A 14,609-nucleotide genomic window follows, 5' to 3' on the forward strand; every position below is an offset into this window, starting at 1 on the left:
AAGTTTTAATTCTAAAAATGTCCCTAAATTAGGGGCCAAATTCTGCTCCTAAAATTCTTATATACCTGCACTGTTCAACGCCAGCAGTATATAACACACAATGATTTTGAAGCATTATTACCCAAATAAATAAATTAAAAAAATATATTGGTTGCATGTCAAAAGACAATATTTTAGATATATTGGGTGAAATAAAAGGTTACTAAAACTAAACTAGTAAGAAATTAAAATCATGTATGTGGCATACAAATTTTTATTGGGTAGCGCTGTCCTGAATGACACCAGACATGTATAATACCACTTCTCTCCAAATGGGAATAAGCATGTCAGTTCAGTCTCTATTTCCAAAATTTTTTCCTCAAACTTAATTTCTATCCTTTCGTCCTTACCCTTCAACATAAATGGGAACTCAACCCACCCCTGCTGTGTGATAACCAAGGTTCTTCACCTATTCCCTTCTGAGTCCCTAAAACAGCTTAGAAACCATCTTCAATGATGCTCTCTAGGATCTTAAAATCTACTTCATCATACCTGCTTTGCTAGTATTTGTTTCACTTCTAGGTTGCTGACAAAGTCATAGAATTTTGACACTGAATCCAGTGTCCAATTTTGACACAGAATCCACCTGAGATTTTTTTTAAAGAAAATATGAATTAAAATAAAGATATTTGTAATTTATTTCTTAAAAACCACCAGGTAAGTTTTATGTGAATTCAGGTTTGAAAACCATTATGCTAAAACTGTATGGCTCTTTCTCTCTTTTATTTACTAACCCCACCTTGGGAAGGGGAGGAGAAGATGGAAACCAAGTTGCTTCAAAGATGGCTGAGGCTGGTTATCTCTCCTTCCCTTAGAGGAGAAGGCTCCCAACGTTGGCACTAATGACATCTTGGAGCTCGAAAAATTTTTGGTTTGTTTTGTTTCATTTCGGCGGGGGGTGGTCCTGTACATTGGATGACGTTCAGCAATACCTCTGGTCTCTACCCAACTAGATGCTAGTAGCAACTTCTCCCCAAATCATGACCATCAACAAAAGCACTAGTTGAACACCACTCACTGCCTCAGGCCAACTCAATAATATGTCTTTTCCCTCATCTCCTTCCTTCTTTTAGTCTCCTTATATAAGGTTCATAATGTAACTACTCACATATGCTTGAATAAACCTTCAAAGATTTTATTTAGTAACAGAATACCCCTATCCTTCAATTCTTTCTTCATTCTCTCCTTCTTTGCGGTACGTGGGCCTCTCACTGTTGTGGCCTCTCCCGTTGCGGAGCACAGGCTCTAGACGCGCAGGCTCAGCGGCCGTGGCTCACGGGCCCAGCCGCTCCGCGGCACGTGGGATCTTCCCGGACCGGGGCACGAACCCATGTCCCCTGCATCGGCAGGCGGACTCTCAACCACTGCGCCAGCAGGGAAGCCCCATTCTCTCCCTCTTGACTGGTTCTCTCTTATCAAAGAAAAGCCACACTCTTAACCCTGAGAGTACTCTTGAACTGTCTTATCAAAACATCAGAGAACGGTCTGATTTTGCCTCTATTTACCTTTAAACTATTTGGCAACTCTTTAACTTCCCCTAGATATCGACAGTCACTGACCTTAAATGTTACATCTAACTATAATTCTTTCAGTCTTATTCATAAAGAATCTCAACATTTGCCACTTTTGGTAAATTACCTTAGGTGGTATCTCAATGAATCATGTGAAGAAATGGTAAAAACAAAACCACAGATTGTAGTCCCCCTCCCCGCCCCAATTTGATTCATTAGGTCTCAGTGGGGTTCTGAGAGTTTGCCTTTCTAATAAGTTTCCAAGAGACAGTGATACGCTGGCCCATACTTAGAGAACTGCCCGAGGCCATTAGCTTTCTCTGCATGATTAGGGTATGTTATCCCCATGACCACATTTCAGCTTGGAAGAAGCTGAAATGGTAGTTCTTTTAAAAACCAATGATGTGGGACATCCCTGGTGGTCCAGTGGTTAAGAATCTGCCTACCAATGCAGGTGACACGGGTTCAAGTCCTGGTCCGGGAAGACCCCACATGCCACGGAGCAACTAAGCCCGTGCGCCACAACTACTGAGCCCATGTGCCACAACTACTGAAGCCCACGTGCTTAGAGCCCGTGCTCCGCAACAAGAGAAGCCACCGCAATAAGAAGCCCGTGCACCACAACGAAGAGTAGCCCCTGCTCGCCGCAACTAGAGAAAGCCTGCACACAGCAACAAAGACCCAATGCAGCCAAAAATTTAAAAAAAAAAAAAAATTAATTAAAAAATGATGCTGTAGTTCTACTCATCTCCTTCACATTCAGTTGCTGAAAATTTAGTCACGTTACCACAAGTAGCTATAAACGAGGCTAGAAAACTTAGATTTTAACTAAGGAGCCACGTGCCTAGGAAGGGGAGAACAGATTTTCAGGAGGTTGATTAATACTCTTCTGCAACCACTTAGCTTTAATGTCTCTTATGAAGCTTTTGCAATGGTTTAAAATAAGAACTATAAGGTAAAATATAACAAAAATAAGGATATCTGGGTCACAGAAAATATAAGAGAAAGTACAATGTCAATACTGAAACTGGAGAACGTGGATCAGAAAGCCTAATATAAAGGCCACAGGCATCTTTTGCTAAGCCTAAAATATGGCTTTTATGTGTCTGGCATGGTTTCTGATTACTATTGATGTAACTGGTATTAGCATGTTTTGCTTCAGATATTCAGCTCAGTAATTTTCCTCTGCTACTATACTTCCTTTAAAACGTGTATTCACAACTTAAAAGCGACCCACTGAATCAAATTCTGGGGGTGAGGCTCAACAGTCCCTGGTTTTAACAATACTCCGAATGATCCTTTGGGAAACCACTAAGAGGAAACCACAGAGAGTAGTAAATGTTACGTTTTTATAGAATGAAGACTGCAATAATGCTATTGGCTGTGGCATTTAAGATGATTAGTGATCTCTGGCACCATGGGGAGTTTTCTAAAAGCCCTCTAAGTGATTCTGATGCATGCTAAGTTTTGAGAACCACTGCCTTAGGAGGTGACAGTGTGCTCTACCCTAAACCCAAACAACTGTTCTTCCAAGAAATAAAACCTCTTATTTAAGTCACTGTAACTTAGCACTTACCCTAATACAGTGTTTAATGAAAGAGGCCCAGAAATTAAAACACAGCATAGATTCAAAGTCTGGCTCCACTACTCAGTAGCTGAATTTGGGCAAGTCACTTCATCTCTCTAAGCCCATTTCCTTACCTATATAAATGGACATAACAAAAATAGTACCTACTATCATAAAATAAGGCTATCATAAAAATTAAGAGGTTATAAATTTTAAATGCATAGCAATAAGCAATCAACGCTAACTGCTATTATAATTATTATTGAAATGGAAATTTGGTGAAATATAAAATGCAAAAATTCATTGCTCTGTGATAGCCTCCATTACTGAGAGACTAAAAGTGATACTTGGAGGTCAAAATAAGCCACTGGCCTATATAAAGAACATGTAATTTTAGCTCCTCTGTATAGTGTTTAAAAATTATGGCCCATCCTCAAAACCATTCTCCAGAACCTAAAAATCAATTAGTACTAATAACTCATCACACGTATTTTATTTTCAGTCCCCCCTCATATCTATTCCTCTTTCTCAAGTGAAACCTTATCTATCAGTGCTCACTTTAAATACCAAATCTGCTATAGCCTTCTATGTTCCCCTAGCCTGAAATAGCTACTCTCCTTAAGTGGATTCATAACTAACTACAGAACTTAAGAGTTAAATTTGTATGGATCCTCTGCAAAAGCCCAAGTTAATGATCTGAGATCAAGATTCTCAAAATTGTTTATGTCACGGTTACAGGTCATTAACCATATTATACAATTAAGCTGGAAAACAGAGCTTTTAAAATTACCTGAAAAGATTCTCTGTTTTTACGCTGTCGTCTCCTTTCCCGAAGCAAACTCTTCTGTTTTTCTTCTTCTTCTTCTTTTTCTAAAGCCCGAATGTGTTCTTCAAAGCAAATTAACGCATCTTCTTTATCCATGTCTAGAATATTTTTCAGTTAAAAAAAATTAAAACGTCAAATATCAGTAAAGAAAGCAATTTACTTATTTGCATTAACTCCCTACAAAGTTCAAATTCGTTTTACCAAAATATTTAAACTCAAATATGACTTCTAATTATCTAAATAGAAGTGTTCAAGGAAAATTTATTTTCTTTTACTTATAATTTATTTATTTTTTGGGGGGCCACAGTGTGCAGCTTGTGGGATCTCAGTTCCCCGATCCAGGGATCAAACCTGTTGTGCCCACTGCAGTGGAAGTGTGGAGTCCTAACCACTGGACCGCCAGGGAATTCCCATATGAAAAATTTCAAAAAGACCTCATTAAATCATAGCCCCCGAATCCGAGGATGAAACAGAGACAACACATATGACACAAGTAATAAAACGAAAATAAAACTGTTGTGATAAATTTGTCAGCAATATCAGAATTACCCAAGGAGTTTTTCAAAGTACAGAATTCTAGGCCCTCCCTCAAACTTACTGAAGTATGGTATTCAGAAGGATAATCAAGAAAGCTGTAATTTAAAAAGCAACTAGGTAGATCAGAAAAAGACAGAACTTGGGGAAGCTTCCTGTAAAATAACGCTAATCCATTTTTTGCCTTTTGCAAGCAAATCTCTAAAGTCATTACCTTGAGAGGACAGCATGAGTAAAATGTGGTTATTAATTTGGTTCCCACTAAGTCACATATAAATGGCAAAGGACAATTTCAGGCTTGACCTAATAAACTTATTTCAGGAATACCTGATAAAGCTAACTTCAGATTTTGGGGAAAATATTTTGTCCTGAACCACAAAACTCAATTAGAAAGAAATATCCTATTTGGAAACAAACAAAACAGCTTTTCAGGGATGGACAAACAATTATGTAAACTTCAGTTAGTGATCACATAAAGAAAGTGACCATTCTTCACTGCTGGACAACTTTTAAAGAACTGGTCCTTCCACTTAGTCATCATTCTTACTCTGTAATTCTTCATCTTCTGCAAAAGTTGGATTATCCATCAGATACTGCTGGGCTTCAGACCAAGTAGTAGAGTATGTCACGTTAGCCATGTTGTCAAGTATGTTTTTTAAGGCTTCCCAATTTCTCTTTCGCAACTGCTTTGCTTGCTCCTAAATCAAAAATATGAATATATGTTTTGAATTTCAAATGAAGTATGACATATAAACTGCAATTAGTGAAGGTTTCTTCACATTCTAACTGATGTCCAAATTTCAAATGTTACCCATTCACTTTAAATATCAACACTCTTTACCTTTCCAGTGCTCTTGCCTAACTGCTTGGCTCTTACCTTCAAATTTTTTTTTTAACCTCTCTTCTAAAGCTGGAATCCCACCTCACTCACCCCCTCGCAAAATCTCTCCTCCCACAACTATGCATTGTAGACACTGTCCAAACGGAAGTTACAAATCACATAATAGGTAAATGATAATGTGTCCAACCACTTTCAGCTATGTTCAAATTTTTGTCAATAATACTTACATTTCTGTAAGTCTCTTGGAAGACTGGATAGCATACAATTTAGTGCATAACAAAACAGACACGAGCAAAACTAAATGTATCTGTAAGATAGTATTTTAGTGTTTTAAAACACTATCCTACAAATACATTTTAATGGTAGCAATTACACATTACTGCTGTTCTTGTAAAATAATCATAAATAAATGCCTTATAAGCAAAAACACTGAGTATTTTTTCAAACCAACAAGTTAAAATAAGTATTTTTCAAAGTGGGCATAAGACAGCCAATTAATGACAATCTAAGTATCAGCTGCACAAACCTCTACCTACTATGTTCATATCAGTACTTATTATTATAGGAGCTATCTATTTTTAAATGTAACTTCTAATAAATAGATCTGTTGCACCATATAAACTAAATAAACCAACAAAGATGAAGATGTTATGAAGTAACTCCTAAACAGGATGAAGAAAATCTTGTTTTATCAATAAACACCAGTAAGAGTGAATAATACCTTTTCTTTTTTTGAAAGAAAAAATAAAACATCTTCATAGATTTCAAGACGATCACGTTCTGATATTGCATTCCAGACTTCCATCTCTCCAAACATTTGCTCTGCTTTTCTGTTTGTTAAAAAGATTAAATGTTACTCTATACTACACCATAAAAATTTTAAACCATTTTAATTTTATTCTAAATTTAACACCCCCAAATGAACCCTCTTTTCCACTCTTAAATTCATGATCGTATTATAAGAGAAAACTTTTGTATAAATTTTGTTTATTTTGTTTCAAATAAACAAGATGTAGTTTCACTGGTTCAAAAAAAAAGAGAAAACTTTTGGATAATTAAGAAAAAGAACAGCTTAGGCCTTGATTTCTCCTTTAGAGATAGAAGAAATAATTCCAATTGAGCGATGTTTTGTAGTTAAGACTACCTCTATTTCTCAGGGTAGCGACAGAGACTATCAAACTGCCCATGGAACTGAATTACAGCCTTCAATAAACTGTAAGAAATTTAGTTAACAGATAAAATAGGACTATTGAAAGAAATGGAAGAGTTCTTCACTAAGGCTTTTCTGGAAAAGTGAGGAAAATAAAACATACAGGGAAAATGAACGTAACGTAACAGCTTATTGCAAAGATGGTAATAATGAATTACTTACAATTTTAAATAACAAAGCACTCCAAAAAGAAGAACGCTATATAAATGTGAATTTTCAAAAATGCTATATACATAATGAAAATAACCTATTTCTATTCCACAAATACAAAAAAATCCAAATTCTTTAAAAAAATTTTTTTTTAACATCTGTTTTGGAGTATAATTGCTTTACAATGGTGTATTAGTTTCTGCTGTATAACAAAGTGAGTCAGCTATACATAAACATATATTCCCATATCTCTCCCCGCCTTGCATCTTGAATTCTTTTTTTTTTTTGCGGTACGAGGGCCTCTCACTGTTGTGGCCTCTCCCGTTGCGGAGCACAGGCTCCAGTTGCGCAGGCTCAGCGGCCATGGCTCACGGGCCCAGCCGCTTCGCGGCATGTGGGATCTTCCCGGACCGGGGCACGAACCGGTGTCCCCTGCATCAGCAGGAGGACTCTTAACCACTGCGCCACCAGGGAAGCCCCTTGAATTCTTATATTAAGGAGAAAGGAGTCAAATTTTCATTATGAAATAAAGTCTTTCTCCCTTTATTTATTTATTTATTTATTTATTTTTAAAATTTTTTTGCGGTACGCGGGCCTCTCACTGTTGTGGCCTCTCCCGTTGCGGAGCACAGGCTCCGGACGCGCAGGCTCAGCGGCCATGGCTCACGGGCCCAGCCACTCCGCGGCATATGGGATCCTCCCAGACCGGGGCACGAACCCGTATCCCCTGCATCAGCAGGCGGACTCTCAACCACTGCGCCACCAGGGAGGCCCTCCCTTTTTTTATTGTAGTCCCTAATTAACAACTCAGTAAGTCTATAAATTCCACATTTAACTACTGATTTATCTTTTACCTTATAAAACTGTCACACTCACAATCATTTAGCTTTAATGAACATCTGGATTAGTTACTGCACTTGGTAAAAAGTCTGACACAGAAACAGTACAGTAAACATATACCATGATCAGTAAAAATCTTACTTGTATCTAGTTGTGGAAGTCATTTTTTCATGATTTTCAAGAAAACGCTGAAAGGATTCCTTAGCCTCTTTGTATTTGGATCTTGCTTCTTCTTTTTCTTCTTTCTCTGTCTGGACTTTATAAGCATTAAAGGCCTGCTTTTTTTCACTCAACTTTGCTAAAGCACTAAATAGAAAAATATCATATAAGAGTAAATGAAGGTAAGATGATCAAGTGTTAGTGCTTTGAAAAAACAATAAATTTCATTCACAAATTAAGAAAATGTAAGTTATTAAAGACAGCAAATAATTACAGAAAATAATTTCTACTTTAAAAATAATTCTAACATCTATAGCAGGGTGCCCAGACTACATGACAAGCCTTTTAACTTTTTTGGTTCTTATCAGACATAAAGCAACTCAATTATTGGTATCCAAAATAACAGAAGACCATGGAGTGAAAAGTTGTATTATTTTACATAATTTAAATTTTCTAGGCTTGGTTTGCTCAAGGTGGAAAGTAAATAAAAAAATCAAACTGTTACCTGTATCGTGGATCATTAATGATCATTTTCATAGCTTGCTCCCATGAAGCATTAGATGGTACCCGCTGAAAATCATTTAATGAAAAGTTAAAATTTCACACAAATATAGTAAGTCATACAATAGGGAACAAAGTATAATACTCACTGCAAACATCAACCACTTCCCTTTGCAGGAGTTTGAAAAAAGGTCTAAAAAATAATTCATTGAAGCAAGCAAATCTGTGTAATGTATCTATAGACTAAAAAGAAAAACTGAGGGCTTCCCTGGTAGCACAGTGGTTGAGAGTCCGCCTGCCGATGCAGGGGACACGGGTTTGTGCCCTGGTCCGGGAGGATCCCACATGCCGCAGAGCGGCTGGGCCCGTGAGCCATGGCCGCTGGGCCTGCGCGTCCGGAGCCTGTGCTCCACAACAGGAGAGGCCGCAGCAGTGAGAGGCCCGCGTAACGCAAAAAAAAAAAAAAAAAAAAAAAAAGAAAAACTGAAATTTAAACAGACCATGAATACTTCTTCCTCAGACTACTGATTAGAAGACAGAACACTTTTTATGAATAAAAAACCTTATATTAAATACTGAGGTGGAATGTGCTGTGTAGTACCTTACACATTCTTTTTGGTTGAAAAGTCAGTTTCTCAAAGTTAAAAAAAGAAAAAAGACAACTTTAGTTCATTTTCAGTCGTTTATAAGATTAGTATTTTTAATAAAAGCATCAAGGTACAAGTTGCACTGAAGGATAATTTATTAGATACTTATAATAAAAATCTCTATTATAAATACCTTTTCCTTCAACAATTCTTTAAATGCTTGCTTTGCTTCCTCCTTTGTATTCCAAGTATATGTTTTTTTTGCTGGTTGGCTTTCTTCCTCCTCCTTTTTGGGAGTAAAACTAGAGAGAAATTTATACATTGTATTTACAATTTAAATACTTGCTTCATTTAGGAAAATAATGTTTTATTATTATTAGTTTACTGTTGAGGTAAACAAATTAAACTTATTTGACAAGTTTAGAATAAAGTCTCCATGAGACGCATTTAATGCAACATAAAGAAATAAAAGTACTATATAGTTTTTTCCTCTAACATTCGGTTATTAAGACCTTGTACGAAGGCTAAAATAAACATTTATACTACAGCACTTGTTTCACTAGCCCACAAGTTAATACTTCCAAATGGCTTATAAAACTTATTCAGCGTCCTCATTTTAGTGTCTTAATAATAGGATTTGGACAAGTGTGCATAAAATATAAAAAAGATGTAGAGATCAACCTAAATCGGGATTGGCAAACTACAACCCATGGGTCAAATCCAGCCTGCTGCCAATTTCTGTAAATACAGCTTTACTGGAACATGGCCCTGCAAGAGTATGCATACTGATTATGGCTGACTGCGTACTACCACAGCAGAATTGAGTCATTGTGACAGACTGTATCACCAACAAAACCAAAAGTATTTACTCTTTGAAGGTTTATGAAAAAGTCTGCCTAACACTGATCTCAAACAGAAAGAATTACCCAAGAATTGTCAACTGTACTTGTTTGAGGGATCTTTATGAAAAAGTTGTATAATCTTAACATTTCTTCCTTTATAGAAGAGAATGCAGGAAAAGACAAATCAAAAAACAAACCCCATCCCCCACCTTTAAGTTGAATGCATATTCTGGAATACATACTAATTAAAAATACAATTAATTCTTACCCTCTGAATCAAGTAACCTTACTTTGGAATATTTATTTAAAATCATCAAAAATATTGTAAAGAGCACAGCCAAAAGTTACTAGTTGTAAATGATCTACGTTCAAAGTAATTAAAATCAAGTTTATTATACTGACTCAAGCACTATAATAAGGAAACAAAAAAGGAAGCAGAAAACAGTTGTGTTAAAAATGTGAAAAACAAATTATTGTGAAAAAATACAATAGGTATGAAAAGATGTAAAACAATATTATTCTAGAAGGGCTAAATGTCTATCAGTAGGAGAATACTTAAATTAATGTATATATAAATAATATCATGTTGAATATTAATTATATAAATAATAATTAATATTCAACACGATAGGGTATGGATCTCTACTGATGTAGACATCTCTGATATATTTTTAAAATTTAAAATATGCACATATTTTTATTTTATTTATTTATTTATTTATTTATTATTTTTTTTTCTTTTTGCGGTATGTGGGCCTCTCACTGTCGTGGCCCCTCCTGTTGCGGAGCACAGGCTCCGGATGCACAGGCCCAGCGGCCATGGCTCACGGGCCCAGCCGCTCCGCGGCATATGGGATCCTCCCAGACCGGGGCACGAACCCGCATCCCCTGCATCGGCAGGCGGACTCTTAACCACTGCGCCACCAGGGAGGCCCGCACATATTTTTAAATGCACAGAAAAAGGAAGGATATAATTAAAATATTAACTGTCACTCTTTTATGCCTTCAAATATACTATATAGATATCTTTTCAAACTTCTAAACATCAGAAAAAATTATAAAGCTATTTTCATACTTTGGAAAATGAACATTAAAAATAATCAAAAAAGGGGCTTCCCTGGTGGCGCAGTCGTTGAGAGTCCGCCTGCCGATGCAGGGGACACGGGTTCGTGCCCCGGTCCGGGAAGATCCCACATGCCGCGGAGTGGCTAGGCCCGTGCGCCATGGCCGCTGAGCCTGCGCGTCTGGAGCCTGTGCTCCGCAATGGGAGAGGCCACAACAGTGAGAGGCCCGCATACCGCAAAAAAAAAAAAAAAAAAAAAAAAAAAGACACAGTAAAAATAATCAAAAAAGTTTATAAAAGGGGGTAGGAAGATGAAAACAGTATACTTAAATATTAAGATGGGTGATCATGTTTGGATCTTGACATCATGATTAACACTTTTTTAAATATATGTGGATATCTTTAAAATCAAGAAGCACAGCTCAAGGTTACTTTCTATAGCTATAAAAAGCACAGCCATATGAAATATTACTAGATCATAGGGTACATACAAACTGTAAACTTAAGAGATACAGCTATTGGCCTTATTAAAAAGTTGTACCAACTTAACCTCACTAACAGTTTTCCTGTACACTGTTAAGTATTATCTTGATTTTTCTCTACTTGATTTTTGCTTGTTTGTTCAATACTGAACTACAGCAACTTCCCTGCAGTGCTGTAGTAAGCCATATTTCAGAATGAAATAGAAAGAAAATCAATAATTCTGATCCTGTCTTTACTTAAAATTTTATTTTATTAATCATGGGATTTTTGCATTGATTTTGATTTAAAATACTGCATTCTGATTACTAAGGTTTTTGGCACCCCTTCAAATTTGTCTCTTACCCTATCAGCAGCTCTGCTTCCTAAACTTTTGTGGATTAGTTTTGCAGCAGTTTGAAAGCATGACCCCACAAAACTCAATCTCAAAAATTATCCATTATCTAAAGGCTTATGTTTTGATTCTCAAAAAACTTTTATTAAACACTAATGGCCACTGACTAAATCAGCAATTTCTTATATTAATGAAGTCTGGTACTGATTTGCAGAAAACAAGTTACTAAACTTACTCAGCTACAGTTTCCTGCTTAGATGTTTCTTCTCCAGTATTACTAGACACTTCAACGCTTTGATCCTGAACAGCAGGGGTACTAGTAAGTTGTGCTTGTTCTTCAGTCGAAATTGTTACTGTATTTTCATTATCTACAACAGTAGCAACAATCGAAGTAACCTCAGGCTCAGGAACAACTGGAACAGTTCCACCGACAGTACTAGAAGCAGAGGTGGAAGCACTTGCATTGGCTGCAGCAGCAGCTGCAGCTGCTGCAGCTGCTGCTGCAACAACAGCAGCTGCTGCTTCTGCAGCAGCCATGGTGCTCATTGTGGTTGGAATTTCTGTTGTAGGAACTGGGGCTGTTGATGTGGTGCACTCTTCTTGTTTACTATATATTTAAAAAAGAGAAAGCTAGTCAGTTCATTATGAATAATCACAAAGCCAAATAAAGTTAGTTTTAAATTATCATAAAATCAAATGAATAAGAGAAACTACTATAAGGGAAAAATGGCAGTGCTGCCAAACTATTAAGCCATTCAAAAAGATTAAAACCACAGTATGAAACTGAATTACTTTGATTTAATTCAGCAAACATTCGTGATAATGTATGATAGGCACTCATGCAACAATCTGCATTTCCAAAAGTCCAATAACTGTTTTCATTTACAAAATGTCCTATCAGATTGTATTATGCCATAAAATTTGACCTATATCATTAATTTCATTTCACCCATTAAAAGGAAAACCTGAGCAAAGGAAGGGAGATATACTGATACAATACGTCATCTGTTCCCAAATTAATTCAAATCAGATTTTGGACTTTTCTGTAACAGTTTTTGTTAAGGATGCTGTCCAAATTCTAATAACTGTCTAGGAAAGCATCAAGTGTGTATCTTGAGTAAACATCTCTTTCCCTACCCCAAATCCTCTGAAGACATCAAACTATCAGGCCTACCATGTTAAATACTATTTATACAGACAGTTAAAACAAGGACGTTATAGGAGATACTAAATTTGTAAATATGTACTGATGTCCAAAACTGCTTACCTGCTTTCTTCAGCTTTGATCATTGCTATTAAAGAGAAAAAAAGAACAGTTATGTACTACATAGCTTTTAAATACAATCAATGAAAACAGACTTTAAAAGGAGATAAAAGTTCTATACAGTAAGATTTACCACCCTTAAAAAAAAAAATCACTACATTTATAGAGCAAAGGTTCTGTAAATTCCAGGGCAGCAATTAAAGAATAAAAACAAACTTTAAATAACAGCAAGTTTTAGGAAAGCTTCTTCCCACAATGCTACTTTCTCAAAGGCTGTTGGCTACTGCAAAAACTCCCTGAAAGTATCAGCATAATTCTGGAATAAAATAGTTATTTTCCCCAGGGATAAAACTACTTGTTTTTTGTTTTTTTTAAAGATACTAAATTCAAAATGGGGTCGAATGTATGTTATGAAATTCCAGCACATATATACTAGCATTGACAGGTAGATAGATAGTTATGCACGCCAACTATTTGTAATAGGGTTATATCAGAAATGAGCTTGATATTTCTTACATGAATGAACTCAGAATCTACCTATCTACAATATTATTATTAGCCAATGCTAGTATAGAAGTATAAATTGAGCTTTAAAGATCTGCACTCAATATTTCAGCTTTCATTCTAGTTAAAGTAAATTTATTTTAGGGGTAACAAAGATATCTCATTTATTCAGCATTATTAGGGAATGAGGTGCTCCATGTAAATGATAATATAAGCTTAACTCTATGAAAATATTTTTAAACTTATCCCCTTTTAAAGGAAATCTGTTTAGTATGACTGACAAAACATACTAAAGGGGTTATCATTACAAATTAACAAATATTTCGGATAATGACCATCCAAGCTAATGAGGTGACACAGGGAAAAGGTAAATAGACGTAAGACCACAGTGCCTTTAAGAAATTTTTACTCTCACTTTCCTGTCAGGAGTCGTTACACGTTGCAGACTACTTTATTAGCCCCATTCTCCTATAATCTGTTGCTTCTAAGCCAATAGTTTATGACACCAGATTCTATTAGAAGAGTAAAAGAACCTAAATTCTCAATTCCTACTGTGAATCTCTGCTATTTTAAGCCCTAGGTTTTATATTAGGTAGTATTTCTAGATTCTCAGGGATATTCTGAATAGTGGAGGATGTTGGAAAATTCTCCTTTTGTAAGTGAGGCATGGCATTCTATTTACTTTCATTCTCCCATAATAAACATAAAGGCTATTCTGCAATGTTGTGCTAAAATAAAATCAGCATTAAATGTAGTCTCACAATATATTAACAAAATTTAAAATGATAAGAGTTCAAGTTTCTCTGCTATCTGCTAAGTCACATATTCCATGTGTGCACCAACACTCATGGCTGTCTTTAGAAATATCGTATATGATGTCTTTGTTCAATTTTCCAATGGTTAATTATGTTTTTTGTTTAAAAAAGAAAGTCAAAGTACAATGTTGAAAGCTACAAGCTCATTTATAATATAACCCTTAAATGAAAGGAATTCTTTGAATTAGAGATTTCTCACTGCAGATTTATCCAATTATGGTTAGTGAACATTCGTGACATACTCTTAAAATGTTAAATAATGACAGAAAATGAATTATCAAAGCAGCTCACCATGCAGGTTTGATTTTGTAATAAGACTTCCAGCAACAATGGTATTCTGGTATCCTAGTTTCAGTGGAATCAAATCAAATAAAAATCTATTTAAAATCTATAGAACTGAGTTCTAGAGCAACAAGAAAATAAGAGCCCATAAAACTGTTACACCATTTAAAACGTTCTAATCACTTAATTAAAAAAATATAAGGCCTTTGTTTGAACAATCCTATTTATGAAGGACTGTTCCATTGTGAATGACATATATA

At 35.8% G+C, this 14,609-nt stretch overlaps 1 protein-coding gene across 4 annotated transcripts in view; it reads right to left on the bottom strand.

Moving 5' to 3' along the window:
* Positions 1–14,609, bottom strand: part of PRPF40A (pre-mRNA processing factor 40 homolog A) — a 55,712-nt gene that overhangs the window by 7,226 nt on the left and 33,877 nt on the right. For all 4 annotated transcript variants that reach the window (XM_060107239.1, XM_060107240.1, XM_060107241.1 and 1 more), the window contains exons 8-16: positions 14,359–14,412; positions 12,752–12,776; positions 11,720–12,091; positions 8,959–9,067; positions 8,183–8,247; positions 7,660–7,824; positions 6,040–6,148; positions 5,025–5,175; positions 3,908–4,041 (exon numbers count right to left, since the gene is read on the bottom strand). In XM_060107239.1, coding sequence (XP_059963222.1) covers positions 3,908–4,041; positions 5,025–5,175; positions 6,040–6,148; positions 7,660–7,824; positions 8,183–8,247; positions 8,959–9,067; positions 11,720–12,091; positions 12,752–12,776; positions 14,359–14,412 — 1,184 coding nt within the window. The remainder of the gene's footprint in view (positions 1–3,907; positions 4,042–5,024; positions 5,176–6,039; positions 6,149–7,659; positions 7,825–8,182; positions 8,248–8,958; positions 9,068–11,719; positions 12,092–12,751; positions 12,777–14,358; positions 14,413–14,609) is intronic.

Source organism: Mesoplodon densirostris, chromosome 8 (genome assembly GCF_025265405.1).
Source record: "Mesoplodon densirostris isolate mMesDen1 chromosome 8, mMesDen1 primary haplotype, whole genome shotgun sequence".
In the NCBI taxonomy this organism is placed as follows: Eukaryota; Metazoa; Chordata; class Mammalia; order Artiodactyla; family Ziphiidae; genus Mesoplodon; species Mesoplodon densirostris.